The sequence below is a fragment of the Acomys minous genome (genome assembly GCF_964271855.1).
Source record: "Acomys minous genome assembly, chromosome: 5".
NCBI lineage: Eukaryota > Metazoa > Chordata > Mammalia > Rodentia > Muridae > Acomys > Acomys minous.
The window spans coordinates 63,925,820-63,949,820 of record NC_140494.1 but is presented as its reverse complement, the minus strand read 5'-3'; the positions used below and the strand labels follow the sequence as shown (position 1 = coordinate 63,949,820).

Below are 24,001 nucleotides of genomic sequence, written 5' to 3'. Positions count from 1 at the left end.
TTTACCTCATCTGACCTGCAGATGAAGTCACTGTGGTCACTGCTGCTGGACCCTAGACATGGTGTCCCATTTGATGAGTGTTCTTATTGTGCATTCAGTACAAAGCCCCTCGGTGCTTAGAGACTAGGTCAAACAACTGTGAGAATCTTTAACCAGTCACCCAATGTTTCAGTAATTGAAGGCCTTTAACCAAAATAGAGGAGTGACAGGCTCGGTATTTCCTGCTAAAACCTTCTCACTTTCATTCTCTTTCTCTTATAAACAGAGGTAGAGAGTGACAATGAAACATGGGCTGAAACCAAGAAAACTTGAAATGTGGCAGGAAACTAAAATTAACCTCCATACATATTCATATACATATACACACTGTATATACACACAGACATCATATATACTAGATTAAATACAGAGATATTATATAAATATATATCTGCTATGTGTATATTTACAGTATATGCATGCATGTGGATATATCTCACGTATCCAGTAATGTGGTGTTCAATGTTTTTATAAGTTGAATATTTTTGTCCAGATAATTTTGAGCTACATTAATATTTGTTCATAATCATAATTATGACGAAGCTGAAGCACACTGGTACAGAACAAAGTTTAATAGACTGGAATTCTCCAAAGTGTGGGTTTTCCTGCTTTTATACCCTCTCTAAATGAACTTTCTCTTTTTCTCAGTTTTTTTTTTTCTTCCTTTATCTAGAAACAAGGTTAGAACTAGACTGTAGATTTAAGGTATTGCTTGGCTTTACTTAATAGCAATTATACCTCTTCTGTTCAATAGTAGTTTCTCTCCCCCAAGAAGAGTACAATTAAACCAAACTCTTTTCCTTGCATCCCTTCACTGCTTCATCCCCCTGCTGTTCAGTGCCCCATCAGCAAGGTGAGATCTTGAATAAGAGTTGATGATACTTCAGTATACAAGGTGAAAGAATTTCAGAGATACATAGTAAACTGTAAACAGTGGCGATATTCTAAACAAGAAGGTAATTTTAAAAGTCCTTTTGTAAAGACTCTGAATTTGAGGAAAAAAAATAATCACACCACTCTTTCTCAACTCCACATTTTTCCCCTAAGCCTTTATTGTATATTAATAAAACATAGTCGAGCATAGTGGTGACTAGTGCTGCTTATTCCTCATTTAGAACAGGCTAAAATGCTACAGAAACACTCATCCCTCTGTCACATGTGACAGCTCAGGTACACAGCACCAGGGAGACCCTCGCCCCAGTTAAAATGTACAGAAGCCACTCAATGTACTCTGTATGGGGGATAAAAAGGACTGCACAGAGAGTCACTGGTGAGACCTTGATTCTTTAATCACTGCCATGAACCAGAATCATCTTTCATTTCTCTAAAGAATCATACATGGTCCTCAAATATATGAAGTTAACTTTACCCTTAGGTAAAGCATTGTATTATAATTAGTTAGCCACATAAAATTTAATTATAATTTATAAACTTTAAAATTCCAATGAAAGAATAAGAAAGAGAATTTCACCCTTTGATTGCAATAATGAACTACGGTTGCTTCTCATTTTGACAGTGGTACCAGATCTACATACTTACTCTGCAAGACTGAATAAAATAACCATCCTTGCCGGGTGGTGGTAGCACATGCCTTTAATCCCAGCACTTGGGAGGCAGAGGCAGACAGATGGCTGTGAGTTCAATGCTAGCCTGATCTACAAAGTGAGTCCAGGACAGTCAAGGATACACAGAGAAACCATGTCGTGAAAAAACAAAAACAAACAAACAAAGAAACAAAAAACATCCTTGTTGCTATTGTTGTTTTTAAAGTTAAAAAGGCACATACAAGAGCTTCAAAACTGTTTTTTTACTCCTAATGAATATTATGTACCTTCAAATTCATCGGACTCAAACCATAAAAAGTAAAAGAAAGAAAGAAAGAAAGAAAGAAAGAAAGAAAGAAAGAAAGAAAAAGAAACACAAGCTGACTGATTCACATCTAGCTATATCTCCTCTGAGAAATCTGTGCCTTCATGCCTAGACTTTGGCATCAGACCTGATCTGATGAATGCCTAAAGCTCTCACATTATTTCTCCCTGTAATCCTAAGTGCTATAATTTGATAAGGTTTTGGTTTTAAGGTGGTTAAGAGCTGGTATTACAGCTCACCTCCCATGCATAGTCACATGTCTTGGAGCACTGTGAAGAAAATAGGAGACATCAATTTCCTTCGCCTTATCTCAGATAAGTAGTACAAACTCTACCCTTAAGTATGCTATCTCACCTCTCTGTGCTGGACCAGATTCATAGACTCTGAGATCAGTGAGCGTAATTACTGGCACTGTGTTAGAGGTGATTCAAGTATTAGGGTGTCAAAGCTTTAACGACTGATGGTAGGAAATCAGTGAATGGTGGGGCTTGGTAGAGGTCTTCTAATGGAATGGTTCTGGCCTCCAAGCATCAGAGATTTTACACGATAGATGAGATAGTAGAGAGCCACCCAGTGAAAGCAGTACTGAGGATCTGAGAAGATGCTGATTACAATTCCCAACCTTAGGAGATGGAAATTAGGTAGTGCTGTGCCCCTCCCCTTGAGACAACAGGGAAATGGTGGCAATATAGATTTGAATTCAGATAAAGAGATGAAACAGCCATCAAAGAGTCCCAAGATCTGGGTAGGGGTTCTATGTTTACTGCACATACTGTTCTTGGCTGGTGCCATAGTTTGAGCAGGACCCCTAGGCCCAGATCTGCCCATCATAATGTTCTTCTTGTAGGTTTCCAGGACCTTCTGGATCCTTCTATCTCCCCATTCTCCCATGCTTCTCTCACCTAGAATCTCAATAGGATATCCTCCCCGAACTCCTACCCAGATCTAGCCAATGATATGAGCATATACAAGGGGAAGAGGTCCCCTTCAGTCACAGTCATATGAAGGGGAGTAAGGGGAAAATGGGAGGGAGGGAAGAATGGGAGGATACAAGGGATGGGATAACGATTTAGATATAATATGAATAAATTAATAAAATATATTTTTAAAAAGGGTCCCAAGAGTTGATCAGCCAAGACTTTAGAATTTCTATTATAATAAAAAGGGTTGGGGAGCTGGAGAGATGGCTCAGTGGTTAAGAGCACCACCTGCTCTTCCAGAGGTCCTGAGTTCGATTCCCAGAAACTACATGGTGGCTCACAACCATCTATAATGTGATCTGATGCCTTCTTTGGCAGATAAATCACTGATATACAATAAATGAAATAAATAAATCTTTTTTAAAAAGGTTTGGGAAATAGGGATGGAATGACTAACCAAGTCATGGAAAGGAAGCCCAAATAAATATGAAAATGAGTGGTGAGTGATGGACAGGTGGCCACAAGTCACACTTGAGATGATGCACAAGTGAAAGTGTCTCTCATCTCACAAAACCAGATTCATGTCATAGTGAGAAAAAGACCAGATGAGCAGGCTACACAGAGGCAGCTCACAGCACAGCAGACAATCCTTGTGGCCCATTGTGTGCTATGGCAACAAGGACAGCTGGAAGAGACAAACGCCCATGGGATGGGGTACAGCAGTCTCACAGGCGTTTCCTGGAACCAGTGTCAAAGTGAAGATGGTGAGATCTCACAGAATCTCCTCCATTTGGGATGTCCCCAGACCTGTGTGGGGGTGAATCTCAGAGCAAAACTGTCTATTAGAGCTGAGCAGGACAGAAGCTACCAATAGCTCCAGCCCCAACAGTAATCAGAGCAACACTTCCCTCCTCCTCTATTTCTCAGGGAGTTTGCTTGTATTTCATTTTCCAGGTTTAACGGAAGAAGAAACCCGACATTGTGTCCAGTATGAAACAAAAAAACGCTACTTCATTTTCACAAAAACATACAAGGAGAACCGATGCACCATGAATAAGCTGTCTGAAAAATATGAAGGTAACAGTGCTATCTTGGTAGTTGGTCCTGGGTGTCCTAAAACTGCCCATCACTTAACCATACTGCACATGACTGATATATCTTCATTTTTATTATTTGTCTGCTTCAAAAAACCGTGTGCTGTGAGGGAGGGAATAAGTAAAATATCATTAGCATTACTTAAAATGTAAAAATGGCCAGGTGAGATGGCATATGCCTCTAATCCCAGCAGTCAGGCAACAGAGGTAGATGGATCTCTATGAATCCAAGGCCAGCTTGTACTACAAAGCAAGTCCAGGACAGCCAGAGCTACACAGAGAGACTCTGGATTGTAAAAAAAAAAAAAAGTAGAATTGGCTAAGGTGTTCTTTTTCTTATTCCTAGGCTGTACAATTCAATGAACAGTATATTGATTTTTCCATAGGTGGAACTCCTTATTAGGCATTGAAAAGTAAACATGACATGAGTATAAACCATATACCACCATTAAGAAACTTAGAAAGCAAAGATATGTAGGTAATCAACCATTAGAAACATAGAGACATCAAAATGCTGGAACTCATGTGACCAGTCACCACAAAGACACATGTACAGAGGCAGGAATTAAACCTTTAAGTTCAACTTTATTCAGGTCTGTGATCTGAGAAGGCAAAGACTGGCATGGTTTTGGAAGCTGTGTTCTGCCTCTGGCCAGCAAAGTTTATAAGAACCAGGGAAATGGATACAGCAGCTACAAAAGCAGTCAATCATGCTATAGCTCAGTCCTGCCCCTCTGGTTGCATGAACCTCCACACTTTGGCGACTAGTGGTGGATGTCGGCTGTTATCATTCCTTGCACTGTTCCCTCATTCTCTGAATGTCTGGACTCTGGCACTTCTTGGGACACTGAGTTTAGTTAGTGTTTGCCTGATTCCAGCATGGATTCCAGCTGGAGCATCTGGACTGTAAGGTAGGATGGGGAGCATAAACTCAGAACACATCAATCATTAACAATATGATATTAAACACAAGTGTGGGCTGATTCTCTTTTATGATATGCCGTCTTACAGAAGCATCTTTGCAAAGCAGCATACGAAAGTGAACCCGAGGTCTTCTCCCTTGCTAACTCCCATTATCTCATATTTATAAGGTTTGTAACATACAATGGATGGCATCCTGACACTACTAAACTGGCTGATTGTCACAATAGCTTCTTATCAGTAAGGCAATTCTCTGGCATAATTGATTGTGCAAGTGAGAGCACACACATGCACTTATAACTTAATGTGAACATTTTTAAACACCTATATGTTAGAAACAAATATCATAAGCAGAATAGAAATAGGAGGCAAAATTAGAAGGCATTTAGTTAGTGTAACCATGTGTGACAAACACTTTTCCAGACCCTCTTGGCTTTAGTTTGTTTTTAAAAGAATGACACAGAAGATTCAGTCTTGGCTTTGGCTTTTAGAAAGGGCCTCACTATGCACCTCAGGCTGTCATGTAACTCATTATCTTCCTGTTTTAACTTCTAACTTTTACTGGTGCTAACATGCATAGTGCAAACATTTTGATTCTGTTAATTTCTACTCTCATCTCTGAATAACTTTCTTTGAAGTCATTATTGATCTGTTGTTTGAGCCTAATTGTCCCTCATTGCCAAGGTGAAATAAGTCCCAGTTTAATCGATTTAATCCTATGTTACAATATCTAAATTACATTCATGACATAATGCAGCAGGTTAAATCACCATATATTGTTCAACTATAAAGTTCTGTTTTGCTTTTATTTAATTTTTCCCTTTTTTAGACTTTCATATATAAGTACTTTATTTGCAATATTTCTACCCTTTCATATTTTCCCTCCAACTCCTCCCATGTCCCTCTTCCACTCTCTCTCTCTCTCAAACTCATGACCCCTCTTCTTCTATAGTTATTACATACTTATACATATATATGTTTATATGTACACATTTATATATGCATATATACATAAAACCTACTGAGTCTATATAGTGTTGCTCATATAGCCATGTCTTTAGTGCTAGCTACTTGGGATTGTATATCATAGGAGGACACTTGTCCTTAAAGAAAACTGATTCTCCCCCTCTCAGGAGCATTTGCCTCTAGTTCTTCATCTACAGACAGAGCTTAGTGAACCCCCTCCCATCCTCCTGGCATATTGACTGCTGTCACCATTATAAGGTCTCGTTTCCTCAACCATACTGAGATTTTATGGGTTCAACTTCCCTGACATGGCTAGGAGACATTACCCAGCAGCAGGCATTATGGTTCTCTGGTTTTCATAACTTTTCCGGACTCTCTCCCTATGCATTCCTTCAGCCCTAGTATAGGATTACATGAGATGTACTAGTTGGGGCTGGGCACTCGACAGCCACTTATTCTCTTTTTGGCCAATTGTGGATCTATGTAACAGCCTCTATCCATTGGAAAAGGAAGCTTGTCTGATGAGGAATGAGAGACAATTTCCTCTGTGGAATAAGGATAACTAATTAGAGGAGCTCTCTTAGTTATACACTATAAAGTTTTTGTTTGTCCTAGGATGTAGGCAGGCTTTATTGCTACTAGGTTTTTAAGGGTTCTTACATATTAGTTTCCTTGCCTCACAAGAGACTGAGTTATGCATAATAACATATTCTGATGAGAGTTGTCCAAGACAACAGAGACTTCAGTGGCTTTGAACAGTAAGCCATCTTGACTGAGGAAAAAGTTAGATGGAGAGAAAATATAGAGAAAGCCACAATTCTTTATATATTAACCTTAATTGGGATCTAGGATACAAGGGCATCTGTTCTCTGTAGAACTGAGGGAGAAAGCAAATGGCTACTTTTTATTTTCCAGAAAAGCATAAGGATAACTAGACCAATTTTTCAGAATGTTATTCCAAGAGGCTGTCACAAAGAATGAAGCCTGTGCTACCCGTTCCACCAGCCACAGCTCCGAAATAAGTCAAACTGAATAGACTGAACAGAAATGAAACATGTCCTTTAGAAGTCACAGAGGGCTTAACCCAAAAAAGAGAACAAAATAAGACTGAAAATTTCTTTAAACCCGAGACAAGAATGTCGTGGTCCCAGATGGACTTGAGGCTAAGACCTTGCCCCCTTTTTCTGCAGAGCTAAACTTTTCCAGTCATCTAAACCACTCATGTTCTCTCTTATGCCTTGAAACTATAACTAACTTCTATTTTATATAAAAGTCTTCTCTTACTTTACCTCTCTCATTGGTTGCTACTCCTTCTGGTCTCAACACAGAGAAGTAAAAATCACAGAAATTCACAAATTTGAAATTTTCATTCTTATGAGAAATATAGACGAAAAACAACTACAAGTACTTTGTCATAATAATTAATAGACAATTTGAAATATAATACTTGCACATATCTGTTGAGAGAGAGAGAGAGAGTGTGTGTGTGTGTGTGTGTGTGTGTGTGTGTGTGTGTTAAGCAAAATGAGAATAATAAACTTGGTGACCACATTTACAGCATAGACCATCTACAAAAAAAAAAAAAAAGAAGGGGAAAAGTACAGAAAACAGACAAGTAATTTCATAATATAACTTTTTAAATGGATAGTGTGCTGAGTATTTTTATGTCAACTTGACACAAGCTAGAGTTGTTTTGTAACAGGAATCTCTAACTGAGAAAATGCCCCCTAAGACTGGCCTGTGGGCAAGCCTGGAAATGATTTCCCTCAATTGGATCTACTGAACAAGTTCCCACACATGCTCAGAAACTGACTCTAATATGAACTTACTGCGCCACACACACATGGAAATAGGATGGCAACACATTGATAAGAACAGTGCCGGTGTCCAGAGAAGGAAATGAAGGAAAGGAATGGGTAATCTGAATAAATTATAATAAGAAAAGAAATAGAGGAATGGGAGATGAATGACTAAAATGAACTATGCAATTGTATAAAGCAGTCAACCATTTTTAATTCAAGAAAAAAAGGAATAATTCACAAATTCATAGATAAGATTTTATGTTTCCTAAACAGAACCCAACATATCTTTCAAATTCCCATACATTCTAATTTGTCGAAAACTATAATATTGCCAATGGACTATAAATCTATCACTCTGGGTTTTTATTATTAATTTTTAGTCAGTTATAGGACCCTCACTGGCCCCTTTTGGTGATTCCCAGGGCTAATTTTAGCATGTACTTGTCTGTGCACGTGAGCACATGCACACTTGTTGAGGGAGCATTAGAGAGCAAATTGAATCTTGGTTGGCAGGCGGCCTCTTCATGTCTTCTCATGCCCCATCTACTTGCTGTCGTCCTCGTTGCCAGGCACAGTCACCCTGTCTCCTGCTGATGATCTCTGACAGGCCTGTTATTACAGACAGCCTGTGTCTAGGTAGCTTCTCAGGCTTCCTCACTTTCCTCTATGATTAGTGAAGTCCTGACTATTTTATATGCACATAACAGATAACTACAAGTGTCTTTTTAAAAGAAATCAACACTAAGTTGCATGCCATGTTATATATATGTATCCACTCATATCCTATGACTAGAGAAAAATCAGATACAAATCAGTTTCTATCAGATTTCTCTTGTGCTTCCAAGCCTTCCAAAACTCAACTCAAAGTAATAGAACTGTGGAATTTATCACGTCTAAATCTCCATTCATCCTACTGCTCAAAATCTTTTTCTCCTCTTGAAAGAGAAAATGGCCCAAGTCATTTTATATTTTTACCATTCTAGAGTTAATATTTTAATTTCCTGTTCTGAGTCATAGAAGGATTGGTTTCCATTTTTAAATTCAAAGGTTAAGAGCTGTACAATTACTCTTTTTTCTCAGGAGACTGGTTCTACATAGTGAAAAGTATAGCCTTCCAATCTATGATTCCCAGCAGAGCTACAAAAGTGTATTTGAGTGTTCAAAAGACAATGTTTGTCTCTGTTTCCTGTCTTCTCTAACCCAGGGCTGTTCATATGTAACGCCCATGAAAAAGGAGAAGAATGGGGAAAATGAAGCTTAGGAACACAAGCCAAATAATATCAAGAGTTTAACACAGCAAGTAAGTATAGAACTCAGGGGTTAAGACAGTGGGCCCAAGGAGGCAGTGAGAACAGAATCATTCAGTATGTAAAAACACTGAACACAGGGAGTGAGGAATATCGCTAAATTGCTTAAATGTTTACTATGCTAACCATGTGATTTCTACTTTTAGATCCAAATTTTGAAATTATAATTTCTAGCAGGCCGACTAGGAAGCTTTTCACAACTACCACCACAATTGTTATAATGTGTCAGGTTCCTTCCTACTGGTTCACACTGCAAATGGTAGTCATGACATCTCATGAATACTGCACTCATCGTACTGCATTGTGTTTACTTCTTATTTTCTTTACTAACTTTTAAGATAATCTAGGACACTGCCCTGGTCTCTAAGTTCTCTACACTTAGGGCATTACACATGTTTAATAGAGCACTTAAGTAAAAACATGACAGGCAGAAAGAAAGAGAGAATGAGGGAGGAAGGGGGGGGAGGAAGAAGGGCGGAGGAAATCAAGCTTATGTTAATCAAGTTCTTACTGTATCCCAGGCACTAGTGTGTGTGTGTGTGTGTGTGTGTGTGTGTGAGAGAGAGAGAGAGAGAGAGAGAGAGAGAGAGAGAGAGAGAGAGAGAGAGAGAGAGAGGCAGAGACAGAGAGAGACAGACAGAGACAGACAGAGACAGAGACAGAGACAGAGAGAGACAGAGAGAGACAGAGAGAGACAGAGAGAGAGAACTGGCTTGTTCTCGTGGTTTAACCCCCATGGCAGCCTTGTGAGATAGGTGTAATTACGGCTGCCAGTCCATTGATCAGGAAATAAAAGCAGACAGATGAAGAATGAAAATACACACACTAATAACAAGAATGTCAACTTGACTTAAACATAAATTGGTCAAATAAAGCTGACTCTGGAAAACAGCTTTGCTGGAAGTTAAACAGTCCTGCTAAAATACTTGGAGCTAATCCTAGCAAAGATTCACATTATCCCACTTACAATCAAGCTGCTAATAGGCAATGAGAGTCTGCATGCTCCGTCTTTAAAGGTGAAAACTGCGACAGGTTTAAAGAATTTCTTTCTGAGTTCATAAAATTGTAAAGAGACTCTGACTTTTCTGGCAAGCTGATGTGCTGTTCAGAGCATCCCTCACTCTAAACAAGCAAAGAAAAACATTACCAAGAAATGCACAGGCTTAGTACTGGCCAGCACATTCTACAGGAAAACAGAATCCAGGGAGGTTAAAAGTAAAACCAGAGAAGCCAAAATTGCAGTTGGGATGAAAAGTTAACTAACTAACTAATAACTAATCAATTAATTATCTAAAAGAAACATGAAAAAGTGATGTTTTTCGTAGTTAGACATACTAAGCACATCACCCTTGCAGGGCCAGCTGCCTCAATTTCAACTTTTTCTCCAATGTTGATTCACTATGTGACCAACATTAAGGATTTAATCTTTCCTTGTCTAGGGCTTCTATACACAAAATGAAAATAATAATAGTATTTACTTTGTGTGTGTATTCTTGGGAATCCTCATTACGTGAGAGGAACAAACCTGCCCTGTATTAAACACTGAGCATCTATCAGCTAGTTTATTGGTAGGTGTTCATGTGACACATAATAAAAGCCTGCTAGAGGTCTCACTTTGTGGTAGAATGCTTGCCTTGCAAGCAGAGGGCCCTGGATATATGGAAGCTGAATTCTATTAAAACCAGTTAATATAGTCTATGAATAATTTTCTCTTCTTAAGACCCCCATGCCTGGCATATATAACTTTTCCTGGGCTCAATCTGTTTTTGAAATATATGATATCCATCCAAATATTAGCTGCACAGCAATCACTGCCATGCCAGTCACTTGAACAGCATCAACATAAGGTCAGATACTAATTTATCATCCTCTACCCTGCTGGTCTACAAAAATAAATACAAAAGCACCTAAAAAGCTTTTTGTACCTTCCCTTTGAAAGGCATGGTGACACACACCTTTAATGCCAGCACTAAGAAGGAAGAGGCAGGTGGATCTCTGTGAGTTCGCGGCCAGCCTGGTCTACAAAGTGAGTGCAGGAGAGCCAGTGTGACACAGAGAAACCCTGTCTCAAAAACAAAAAACAAAAAAAGAAAAGACACAAAAATGATGAGAGTTCTTGTACAGAAACTATAGAGCAGTGATTCTCAGCCTTCTAATGCTGCAGCCCTTTCAAACAGATCATGTTGTGGTGACCGCCCCCAATCATAAAATTATTTTTGTTGCTACTTCATAACTGTTATTTTACTACTGTTATAAATTTTAGTGTAAATATTTCTGCTTTCCAATGATCTTAGGTGACCCTTATGAAAGGGTCATTTGATGCCCCCAGCGGGGTTGCGACCTATGGGTTGAAAATCACTAGTGTGGAGTAAGTACCAAAGTGACGGTAGCCCCAGCCGTACTGCTGGGTGTCGTTTCCTTCGGTCTTATTTTTCTATATTCACTCATACCCATGTTTAAAGTTTTAAGTTTAAAAACCAGGTATCACCTTTTTTTTTTTTTTTTTTTTTTTTTTTTTTTTTTTTTTTTTACTGAAATTGGGAGTTTCTAACATAGCAGTCAGAAAAGAACCTGGGTTTTTTTTTAAAATTCCATGGACCCCAAACTTGGGGGAGCATAGACCCAAAGCAAAGCAGTCACAGAATAGATGCATTTGCATTCCACTGCTGCCTGTTGCTAACTCTGTTTCAAAAACAAGTTGCTCTCAGCTTCAGTATGATCAGTGACAGTGATACCTACTTAGTATTGTCATGAGGATTACATAAGATAATGTGCATGAAGATCGCGGTGCGCACCCTGTGCTGGCTAAATGGCACTGTTACTGTAATTTGTATTACTAATCCTCCTGTTGGGATAAAGAATTTTCCTGCACTTTTTCCTCCGAGCTTACTTATTGGTACTACCTGACTCTGCTGTCTCTATTGCTCTCCTAAGAAAACCGACTTGTCTTTGAAGTACTAATTTTCAGTAAAATTAAACAGATCGTTTTCTTGAATCATCTTGCAGGTTCCTTCTTGCAGGGAGCAGAGACATCCGTCTCGCTGGTCCAGGGCGGGAGGAGTGAGTACGCAGCAGCCTTGGCATGGGAGAAGGGGACCGCAGGTCCAGAGCAGCGAGTCTTTTCTGAGTGGTTAGAGTCCGTGAAGGAGAACCCGGAGGTGATTGACTTTGAGGTGAGACTGGGCAGTACTGAAGGTCACAGGGACATGACGGTTCTCCACCAGCCCAGCCCACACGACACAGCATTCCCTTTCCATTTCTTTTTCAGATGATAAACAAAATGTCTGTTTTTAGTACACACTCATGATGCACTTTAAAAATATATATATTAAGTTGTGCATCAATTGCTTTTACAATTTAAGTGAGTGCTCTAGAATAGAATTTAGAATTGTTACCATGCAGGAAATATTGAGAAGGGGGGGTTAGTGAATAAAATTGCTCACATTTGCCTGAGAACTGTGGGATGGTAACGTCCAGTTTTGTGCTTTTCCTGAAACTCCAGCTTGTCAGTGCTTTAAGAAAGCTTTAGATCCATTTGATTTCCAGCTTCTATCACCGTCAATTCAGTCTTCCAGTTTTGTATTTTTTTGTAATTAGACAAAAAGATGAGTTTTGTTATTCACAGGGTACTTTGTATAATATTATGTAATGTAAAGTTAGGTTTGCCTATGACATAACTACATTTTTAAAGTGACCTCAAAGCTATTGTGTTGTTCATATAGAGATAGAACAGTTGAATAATTTTGAATCTGGAATCATTTACATGCAGCAGAAAACCTCCACACATTACAGTATGAACAAAGCCACTTCCCAGCACACTCTACCCTCGATGATTGCTTCTTTGGGGTTGTAAAAAAGGTTAGCGTGAACACGCTTTTCCTTTGGCTGCTGTTACCTGTGTCACTTGTTCCAGTCCTCCCATTGGTACAAACAGCAGGTTCACCTCTCCGTTTCCTCCCACTGTGCACTTTCTCATCTGACTCCAGCAAAAGCCAATGGGAGTCCTAACACAGAGGGCAAGGAAACCTCTCCTTGTCCTCTCCAGATCTCCCTGCCTGAATCAAACTTAATGAGCTAACAGCAGAGAACTAATGAGCATTAGGAATTCTTGGTGACCTACCTCCACACTTCAGCTGCTTACGTTTGATGCTTAATAAATAACATGCTACAAGTCTAAATAAGCAACGTGTGGCTTCCTTCACCGCAGACCTGCAGGGCAGGTTAACTGTATACAGTTCACTCCTGCCCTCAGGCATGAGGCTTTCCTCTCCCACCTCAGCAGCCAACTGTCTGTACTGGATTCTCTAATGATTCCCTGAAAGTGTGACCTTTTTCTGGTAAATACTGATTCGATGAGAACTAGGTCATGGTGGCAAGTATACTGACTGCCCCAGTGGAAGTGACCAGAGCGCTCTCTCTCTCTCTCTCTCTCTCTCTCTCTCTCTCTCTCTCTCTCTCTCTCTCTGTTGCCTGCTCTCAGCTTGCCCCGATCATGGACTTGGTCAGAAACATCCCGTGTGCAGTAACAAAACGGAATAACCTCAGGAAAGCATTTCAAGAGTATGCAGCCAAGTTTGACCCTTGCCAGTGTGCTCCATGTCCTAACAATGGCCGCCCCAGGCTCGCGGGCATGGAATGTTTGTGTGTGTGCCAGAGTGGTACCTACGGGAAAAACTGTGAGAGGCGGTCTCCGGATTACAAGTCTGGTAAGTGTCAGGGGTTGCTTGTGAAGTTGGTACCTTTTCCACTTAAAATATATAGTATAGGTTGATTAATTTAAACAAAATAAGACTTCCTAGCAAGGTCCACAATGTAAACAAGCCTTCAAATACTAGATTCCAAACACAACAATGCCAGGTTCTGCTGTAACCTATGAGCTTCATACACTGGAAAGATTATCCAACCTCTCTAAGTTACAAAACCCTGATCCAGGGCAATGGTGGCACGTGGCTGTAATCCCAGCACTCGGGAGGCAGAAGTAGGCCGACCTCCGTGGACTGACACCAGCCTCGTCTACAGAGTGAGTTCCAGGAAAGCCAGGGCTAGCTACAGAGTGAAACCCCATCGTTTAAAAAAAATCCTCATCCATAAGACAAGGGTAATTCTATATATATTATAGTGTAATGCCTATAACATAAGACATTATCAATTTAATACACGATACTCTGTCTTAGTTACTCTTTTACTGCTATGATAAAACACCATAAACAAGGCAACTGATAGAAGGAAGGGTTTCTCAGGGGCTTACAGTTCAGGAGGGATGGAATGTTACAGAAGCAGGAAGTGGAGAGAGAACTCTGGAAGCAGCCCACAGCTTTTGAAACTTCCAAGTCCATCGCTAGTAACACACTTCCTCCAGCAAGGCTACGCCTCGTCAGCCTCCTCAAAACAAGGACACCCACTAGTGATCAAATATTCAAATTCCAGAAAGCATGGGACACATTTATCTCTAAACCGCCATGTACTGTCACCAGAGACCTATATTATTATGTGTCAGTATAATGTATAAGCAGGATGGTTTATGATAAGGGATACATTAAGCCACAAGCAAAGTTTTTACACATGTCTAAATACATTAACTCAGATTTTCTTTAGACAAGGGATGATGCCTATGAATGAGGATATGTCCCAGTACCTATAAAAGTGTAATTTGACACACATGTCTGCCTTAGTCCATGTTTTATTGCTGTGAAGATGCACCCAGACCATGACAACTCTTAAAAAGGAAGTACTGAATTGGAGCCGGCTTACAGTTTCAGAAGTTTAATCCATTTTCAACATGGCAGGGGGCATGCATGGCAGACATGATAGATGAGAGTTCTACATCGGATCCAAATGCAGAAGAAAGAGACACTGGGCCTAGCTTGGGCTTCTGAAACCTCAGGGCCCACTCCCAGTGACACACTTCTTCAATAAGGTCACATTCCTAGTCCCTCTTAGGTAGTCCACTCCCTGGTGACCAAGCATTCAAATATAAGACTATGATGGCCATTCTTATACAAACCACCACAATTTTGTTCAAAAGATTTTTATATTTGTACATATATGTTTATATATGCACATACATGTTTTGTGCATGCAGTAATATATTACTGATATAATTACTAATGACTGAAGTGATTCAAAGCTGTTGCCATTTTATTCTCGCCTGTGAGAACGGGAAAGGGAATCAGACCCCTTCCATAAGTAACTTCTTGCAATCCTCCCCGTAAATCTGTAGCAGCCTGCAAAGCATATCACAGAGCAAATGTGAGGAAATCAGGTTGTCCTACTCTCCAAGGCCAAGTTTTCTTGCACCAGGATGGTGATGTGTCTTCCTCTGTTCCAGATGCAGTGGATGGAAACTGGGGCTGCTGGTCCTCCTGGAGCACGTGTAATGCTGCTTATAGGAGATCAAGAACCCGGAAGTGCAATAACCCTGCCCCCCAGCGAGGAGGGCAGCGCTGTGAGGGCAAGCATCAGCAAGAAGAAGATTGTACATTCTCAATAATGGAAAACGAGTAAGGCCGGGTGCACAGAAACAAAGGATTACTGGTTCGCATTTACAACTGTTAATTGAAAAACACTTAGGACCTTAGTCGTGTCTATGCAATATACTGGTAACTCACGGAATCTGCTGCTACCTCAGCTCAGTAAGCAGCAGCTTCTCTCTATTTAACCAGCATCTGTACATTATAAATATGTAAACACATTGGGCATATTACTTTAATATATGCATGCATGAACATATGTATATGTGGGTGCACATGAACATATTAACTTTTCCCTTTTAGTGGACAGCCATGTATCAGTGACAATGAGGAAATAAAAGAAACAGACCTTGCTGAGACAGAAGCAGACTCAGGGTGCCCTCTGCCAGATCTCCCAGAAAATGGATTTATCTGGGTAAGTATTTATTTTAAGTAAAGTACTCAAACTTTTGGTTTGAAGTTCAAGAAGAGGACATGAAACACATGGGTTTTATTTTCATTAGAATTATTATTTTCCTACTTTAGTAATATGCTCACTCAAAAGTACAAAGGAATATCCATAAACGCTGGAGAACCCTTTTATCCTAAGTTCCCCGGGGGTAACTTCATGCCTGCTCGTTAGTAAAGGCAGAGTCAGGAGCCGTTTTCCTTTACCATTCAGGGCATCAGAAGGTGGTACAGTGTGTAAGTACAGGCTGGAGCTTCAGCACAGGGTAGGTCTGCATCTGAGGCCTGGATGCTCCCTCCTGGGTCTAAGGCATGCTCTCCAAAAGATAAAGGAGACTTAGATATGAGCAGTGGAGGTATTGAGCTTGCATTGTCTTTTTAGGTTAGAAATCTGTAGGTACTCTGGTGCCTCATATTTGACCAAGTCCCCTGAATGGGGAGACCTGGTGGCACTCAGAGGAAGGATAGCAGGCTACCAAGAAGAGACTTGATACAGGGGGAGGAGGTCCCCCTCAGTCACAGTCATAGGGGAGGGGAATAAGGGGAAAATGGGAGGGAGGGAGGAATGGGAGGATACAAGGGAGGGGATAACCATTGAGATGTAATATGAATAAATTAATAAAATTAAAAAAAGAAATCTGTAGAACCCTTGAGCAGTTAATACTATTCTAATATTTAACTTCATCTTTTTTATTAAGCTACAACATGTTTCTAGGCTTTTTGTGAGATATAAACACTCACTGTCACATGCATCTGGGATTAGATTGAATCTTTTAGGAGATATGTACTGTTAAAATTGGCATCACAAAAGGCATGCTCTATAGTCATTTTTAAAGTGAGTAAATCTTTTAAATTAATCTTTTTCTGATAGCATATTTATTATCAAAACTCAATAACATACAAATCTCCGAAACTGTCCTCATAGATATCCATAGCTGGTGTGTTCTAATGCACCGTGACCAGTGGTCTTAAAAGGAGGCATTTTGGAAGGAGGCAAATTCAATCAGTCTTCAATTCAGAGCAGAGGTCTCCACTTCATCAGTGCAAAGGAGGGCATATGAAAACACAGAGCAGCACGTCCACTCCCACAGTTTCTGGTTCACCAACTCTCAGTCTCCCAAAAGCCAATATCGGTGAGCTCCCAGACATTGCTAATGCTGCTTGGTTGGGAGTCACAGAGAGGAGACCAGTCCTTTAGATGAGGCATCAGCAAACTACAGCCTACAGGCTCAGCCTAGTTTGTTGCTTTAAAAAAATAAATTTTACCCCAGGGGTCCTGCTCAAACTAGGGCACCAGCCAAAGACAATACGTGCAATAAACTTTGATGCCCTACCCAGATCTAGCCAATGAACAGGACACTCTTCACAGTTGAGTGGAGAGTGAAGACTGACTTTCACACGAACTCTGATACCCCATATTTGACCACGTTCCATGGATGGGGAGGCCTGGTGGCACTCAGAGGAAGGATAGCAGGCTACCAAGAAGAGACTTGATACCCTATGAGCATATACAGGGGGAAGAGGTCCTCCTCAGTCACAGCCATAGGGGAGTAAGGGGAAAATGGGAGGGAGGGAGGAATGTGAGGATACAAGGGATGGGATAACCATTGAGATGTAATATGAATAAATTAATAAAATATATTTTAAAAATAAATAAATTTTACAACACAGCCATATTAATTTATTCCCATATTACCTGTGGCTGCTTCCGTGAAGTACTAAAAAACATGAATAACTCTGGCAGATTCTCTTATGACCAACAGCTGACTACTGCAGCCCTTTTATGAAACAACGTTTTCTAGTTCCTGCTTTAGAACATCCACATCAAAATTATATATTGCCAGGTCCAGCTGTCTAAATAACATTTAACATGTTTGCACCAGCTGCATGCAAGAACTGTTTTTTTTTTAATGTTGTTTAACTTTAAAAGCCCATTGAGGTTTTAAAGAGAAATTCATTATGCTTATGGATTCTTTTGTAAAATTAGATTGTCTCTTACTCCACTCCCTGCTGTTGTAACCAAGCCCCACAGACTAGATGAGTTTATGTACTGGAAAAAGAATTATTTAAACCTGGTATGGTAGAGCACATCTTTCATTCCAATGCATGGGAGGCAGAGGTAAGCGGATCTATGTGGGTTTGAGGCCAGCCTGTGTACATAGTGAGTTACAGGCTACCCAGAGCAAATAAACAAAGCAGTTATTTAGCAGACAGTTGTGGGATTTGGGGAGTAAGAGTGTGTTAGAATGACTCTGCCACCTAAGCACAGTGATTATAACATATTCTGATAAGTTATTGCTTCACTTGAGAAATGGAGATGGGAGTTCAAAGCAGTGAATTATTTCAGGAAAAATGCACAAATAAAAAGTAAGCAGCCACTAGCTTGTGAGATGGCTCAAGCAGACAAGCGGGCTTACTGCACAGCCTAGCCAAGTACAGTCCCTGAAACTAGTGGTAGAAGGATGAAGCCAACTTGCAAATGTGCTCCCTTGACTTTGACACATATATTGTGGCACGCACACACACATGATCATGCACACACACACACATACACACACACACACACACAAAGTAAAATCATTTTTAAGGTATACAATCAATCAAAAAAAATCCAAATCATTAATACTTCGTAACAGTTCACTTCCCTTGGGAACCAAGATGTATAACTTTTTTTTTCCAAGAAAGTAAGACTCTTCTAGGATGTAGTGTGAACAAGTCACTAAAAGGTTAATTGCTGAGTTTACACCTTCCAGCAAATTCTCAAGTTTAGATCTGAGAAGAACTTTCTGGTCAAAACTTAGCACGCTCTTCCCCATCCTGGTAAAGGACTAGAGTGATCTTTGCTAGATCCCCTGGGAAAGACAAAGCTTCATGTGGTTTCCAAGAGACATTAAGGCTTCTGTGTGTGTGTGTGTGTGTGTGTGTGTGTGTGTGTGTGTGTGTGTGTGTGTGTGTGTGTAAGGGTGAAGGCCAGAAATCAAATCTCACTGACCTCCTCTATTGCTTTCCACTGTATTATTTTTGAGATAAGGTCACACTCAATCTTCAGCTTATCAGTGGGTGAGACTGGGTGGCCAGCAAGCTCCAGAGAACCTCCTGTCTCTACCACCACTGATGCTAGAGTTACAGATGTATGCCACCACATCTGGATTTCACATTGGTGCGTAAGATTTAAACTCAGTTCCACATGCTTCACATAGCAAGCACTTTCGTGACTAAGCCCCAAGGAGCATGGGTTTTTTTTCATCTATTTGTTTGTTTTTTTCCACAGTAGCAACAGCACAAGGAGGCTTGCTCACATCTCCACAGACCCGAGAAGCACACAAAGCTCAGGTAGAAAGGGCAACCTGTCTATTACCTACCAGGCCTGCACCCAGCCCCATTTTATATTCCTGGCTGGACTTAAACTCATCTGCCTCCCAAGTTCTGGGATTAAAGGCATGTACCATCATGCTCAAAAGGAGCAAGACTTTTAAGTGCAAAAATTATAATTAGTTTAAGACAAAAAAAATGAATTCAGAGAATGAAAAGCTGAAAAGTTATTAATGAACAAAAGTTATTTTAAGGAGAAATGAAGAGAAAGACCTTTGGCCTGAATTTAGGAGCAGACCATTGAGGAGACTGTTGAGTGAGTGGATTCCAGGGGTCTGCAATGTGCAGAGTACATTAAGGGATTCAGAGATGAGGGTACATCACATTCATACTTTCTGCTTTCTGTTTTCTTTCTAGAATCAAAAGAAACTGTACTCTGTTGGGGAGGATGTTGAAATTTCATGTCTTACTGGATTCAAAGCTGTGGGATACCAGTACTTCAGATGCTTACCAGACAGAACCTGGAGGCGAGGAGATATCGAATGTCAACGTGAGGACCGGGCAAGCATCAGCATACCTCCCCTGCAGAATGAATGTGCCCAATACAAATAGAACAAAATAAGTTCAGTCTATTTTACTATCCTTAGCAACTGTAGTGAAAACGACTTAGTGAAGCAGTAAATAGGGCTCGTTTGGTAAAGTTGTGTTCCATATTACCAGATTGAGCTCTCCTGCCCTTGAATATTAGACTCATACACACGGTGCTATGAATTATGCCTCTAAAACTAAATGTATGGAACCAGGAAACGTACTTAACCATAGGCTGCCCTGGGTGATGTAAATTTTGAAACAAGTGGATAAATCAAATTTTTAAAAGCACTCAGATTTGGGATTCTGTATGAAGATGCCATTATCTCCAAAGCACTATTCATTTGGCGGGTACATTCACATCTTTTGCTGGAAAAGACTGAATAAAATGAATGCTTCCTGTGACTACCTGTGCTATAGGAAGACAAAAGCTGAGAATCAGGCAAGACTCAAAAGGAACCTCAAAGACCTTCTGGGACCACTTATGTGGAGTTGAGAGCAGTGCCAATTAAAATGTCCTACATCTGTCACGGTGTTATAACTTGCTTTAAGAAAAATAGAAAAAGAAGATGGAGGAATAATTCAGTACTTAAGTGCACTTGTTACTCATTCCATATTTGATTCCAAGAAGTCCCATGGCCACTCAGGACCATATATATATATATACAGTTCCAGGAAACGGGCACCCTCTTCTGACTCTTTAGGCATTGCACCAGGCACACATATATAGATAAAATAAAAATAAATAAATTCTTAGAAAGAAAGAAACCACTCAAGAGGTAGGGAATAATAAATTATTTCTTAAAAGGAAAACTATCCAAAGATGTGATAAAAGTTGGATGTGCCTGGGACTAATTCTCAGCAAGCAAACCTCAGCTATCAGGAGTATAGGATTTTTTTTTAGTGGAGTTTCTGAGGAGAAGGTCGGAGACTTTAATTACAAACGCCACAGTTTAAAAGGAGGTGCCACTGCTGAACAGACACAGTAAATCTCACTAGCATTACCTCTTGGTCACATATCATCTGCCTGCATTTTTGACTACTCTGCTCCACTGAGCACATCTGAGATATTGCTATCCCTACAGGGACCGAGTGCCTCAAGCCTGTTGTTCAGGATGTCCTGACCATCTCCCCGTTTCAGAGAGTGTATAAGATTGGTGAATCCATTGAGCTGGCCTGCCCCAGAGGCTTTGTTGTTGCTGGGCCAACAAGATACACCTGCGAGGGAGACTCCTGGACACCTCCTATTTCAAGTTCCTTGACCTGTGAAAAAGGTGAGCCGTGACTCAAGATTTGGGATTCCATAATGTTTGGCTCCACAGGGTCGATAATGCAACATCCACAACATTGCTACCACTCAAATAGATTTTTGAATGAAAGGAAAAGTACACTTCACCCTGTGCAGATAATGAGGTAATACCTTACTGGCCAAGCAGGGGTCTTTATATGTTGGGGGTGAGTGAGTTTAATTAATAATTAATAAACATTGACAGAGAGTCTAAGATCTCTCATGTAACAAGATCAGAACTGATAATTAATTGAAATTTTTGGTTCTAGTAAAGAACAATAAAAAGTGGGAAGCATGTAATTAGGCATCATATTAATTACCTATATCTGAAATTTTCTATGTCTTTGAGTCCATCATCTGTCTCTCCCTGTATCAGCTTCCCTAAATGATATCTTTCAGTTCTGGGTGGCATCCTTTTAAAATCTGCCCAAGCCCCGTCTTCCTAATGTTGATGTTACTGAACCAGAAAGAAAACAGTACCTGATATTTGGTTAAAACACGTCCAGCTAGAAAGGATTTTGATGTTTATCACAAAAATATAAGATTATCCTGTATTATGAGGCTAATATCTGCTTATAAGTGAGTATATACCCTGCGTGTCTTTCTGGGTCTAAGTTACCTCACTGAGGATAATCTTTTCTAGTTCCATCCACTTGCCTGCAAATTTCAACCACAATATAATACACAGACCTAAAGAAGCTAAATAACAAGGAGGACCCTAGAGAGGATGCTTAATTCTCTTTAAGAAGGGCAAATCGAATAGACACCAGAAGTGACTGCAAGAAGGAACAGGAAGGAAACCTACCATAGAGGTTCTCTGAAGGACTCCACCCAGAAGGGGATTGAAGCAGATGCTGAGACCCACAGCTGAACTCTGGGATGGAGCCCAGAGAGTCTTATGGAAGACTTGATTGAAGGACAAGGAGGGGTCAGGTGCTCCACAAGGAGACCAATGAAGCCAAGAAATCTGGGCCCAGGGTTGGGGTGAGGGTACTGTGGAGACTGATGCACCAACCAAGGACCATGCATGCTGAGGACCTAGAACCCCTGCTCAGATGTAGTCTGTAGTCAATAGGCAGCACAGTCTGCTTGTGGGTCCCACAATATGGGGAGTAGGAGCTACCTCTGACATGGACTCTATTGCCCACTAGTTTATCACTTCCTCCTGATAGGGTGGCTTGCCAGGCCACAGAGGAAGAGGATACATGGAGTGCAGATGAGACTTGAGGGCTGGAGGGATGGCTCAGCAGCTAAAGACTAGGCTCACAACCAAAAATATAAGAGACTTGGTAGGCTGAGGTCAGATGATAGGAGAGGAGGGCTCCCCCTTTCTGAGGACTAGGGGAATTGGGAGGGAAAATGGGACCAGGAAGAGACAGGGGAAGAAGCTACAATCAGGAAGTAAAGTGAATAAAATAAAATAAAAATATGATAACAAAAAAGAAATAAGAAATAGATCTTTTAACCTTGATTAGAATGCGAATTTGTGCATGTACCAAAACATCACATGGAACACAAAAAATCTGAACACATTTTATGTACAAAAATATGAGTACATAATATGTACCAAATTTAAAGGGTTCAGTCAATATAAAGTTTTAAGAAACCTCCCCTGATGAATCTTATATCCTTGGAAATGAGAACAATTATTTTGAAGAGAAGAAAAATATGTACCTATCTTTGAAACAATTGACTAGAGGACACAATTGAATTTTCATATTTTCCTAAATCTTTTTAATGGTCTCACCCACAAGTAATATAAAAACGGATTTTGAAAATCACTTTTATTTGACTATGTAAAACCTTTGCCTGAAAGATAAGATCATTTTTTTCTTTACTTTGACATATATTGAATCAGTTTATATAATAACAAGGGTAGCTTGTTTTGTCAAATAATGTCCAATTACTTGAGAGAGAGAGAGAGAGAGAGAGAGAGAGAGAGAGAGAGAGAGAGAGAGAGAGACTGAGTGAAAGAGAGGGGAGGAGAGCCCGCATTGTATTGTGGAATATTTTTGTACATGCACATATGTGAGTGGGGGCACATGCACATGCATGCCTACATATATAGAGGCCAGAGGTCACTGTCCTGCTTGCTTTTTGTTTTTTTCGGAAGGTCCTCTCACTAAACATGTAGCTCATCCATTTGGTTAGGCTTACTGACCAGAGAGTGCCAGAAACCTGCCTGTCATCTCCAGTGCCCAGCCTAGAAGTGCTGGGACCCAAACTCAGATCCTTGTGCTTGTGTGTCTAGTGCTCTACCAGCTTTGCACGACCCCAGCCTTGAGTGTTTACGCTTTCCTTAAATTTACTTTTTCAGTTTTTGTCCAAAATAGTGGCTTTCATTGTGATAACTTCATTAATGTGCACCTTGTTTCTGGCTCACATGAGTCCTCACTTCCCTATCCGTGCTCTCTCTCCCCCTTTCCTCTGATTAGTAACCTTTCTCCCCCCATTTATTCCTCCTTCTGATTTCATGTCATATATGTAATATATATTCATCAGTGTAGATAAATCTAGATCCTGCATATGAGAGAAAACACATTATTATTTATCTTTCATCAGGTCATTATCCTCTCTTGTATCCAGTCCCTTCCACTTAGATCTCCTCCTATGAGAGAAAGCATGTGGTATTTGTTCTTTTGAGTAATGTCTCACTTTTAATAAGAATCTTTAAAGATGCATTGAAATAAGCTATTAGGCTAATTTCACTTTTTAAAAGAAGAGAGGCACACAATGGGAAAATTAGGCCAAGCTTATTCATCAGTGCTGCTAACTCCCTATGTGCCTTGCTGCCCTGCTCCTTTGTTTTCTTCTGAGCTCCCATAATATTTGAAGGAAAAGGAGAGAGTTAACCTTTCAACTAACCTCACATGGATCCTGTGGGAACTGGTGAGGACGTCAGGTGAATGTTGTATCTTGGATCACAGGCTCCTAATCATAATAATGATAAGTAAATAATATGAATGTCAGAAAAAAAA

The 24,001-nt window shown here is 40.2% G+C and overlaps 1 protein-coding gene across 4 annotated transcripts in view; it reads left to right on the top strand.

The window, feature by feature from the left end:
* C6 (complement C6) overlaps nucleotides 1-24,001 on the top strand; it is a 77,865-nt gene that overhangs the window by 40,393 nt on the left and 13,471 nt on the right. For all 4 annotated transcript variants that reach the window (XM_084783546.1, XM_084783548.1, XM_084783547.1 and 1 more), the window contains 7 exons: nucleotides 3,783-3,905; nucleotides 11,925-12,091; nucleotides 13,399-13,624; nucleotides 15,247-15,418; nucleotides 15,692-15,803; nucleotides 19,565-19,697; nucleotides 20,821-21,009. In XM_084783546.1, coding sequence (XP_084639672.1) covers nucleotides 3,783-3,905; nucleotides 11,925-12,091; nucleotides 13,399-13,624; nucleotides 15,247-15,418; nucleotides 15,692-15,803; nucleotides 19,565-19,697; nucleotides 20,821-21,009 — 1,122 coding nt within the window. The remainder of the gene's footprint in view (nucleotides 1-3,782; nucleotides 3,906-11,924; nucleotides 12,092-13,398; nucleotides 13,625-15,246; nucleotides 15,419-15,691; nucleotides 15,804-19,564; nucleotides 19,698-20,820; nucleotides 21,010-24,001) is intronic.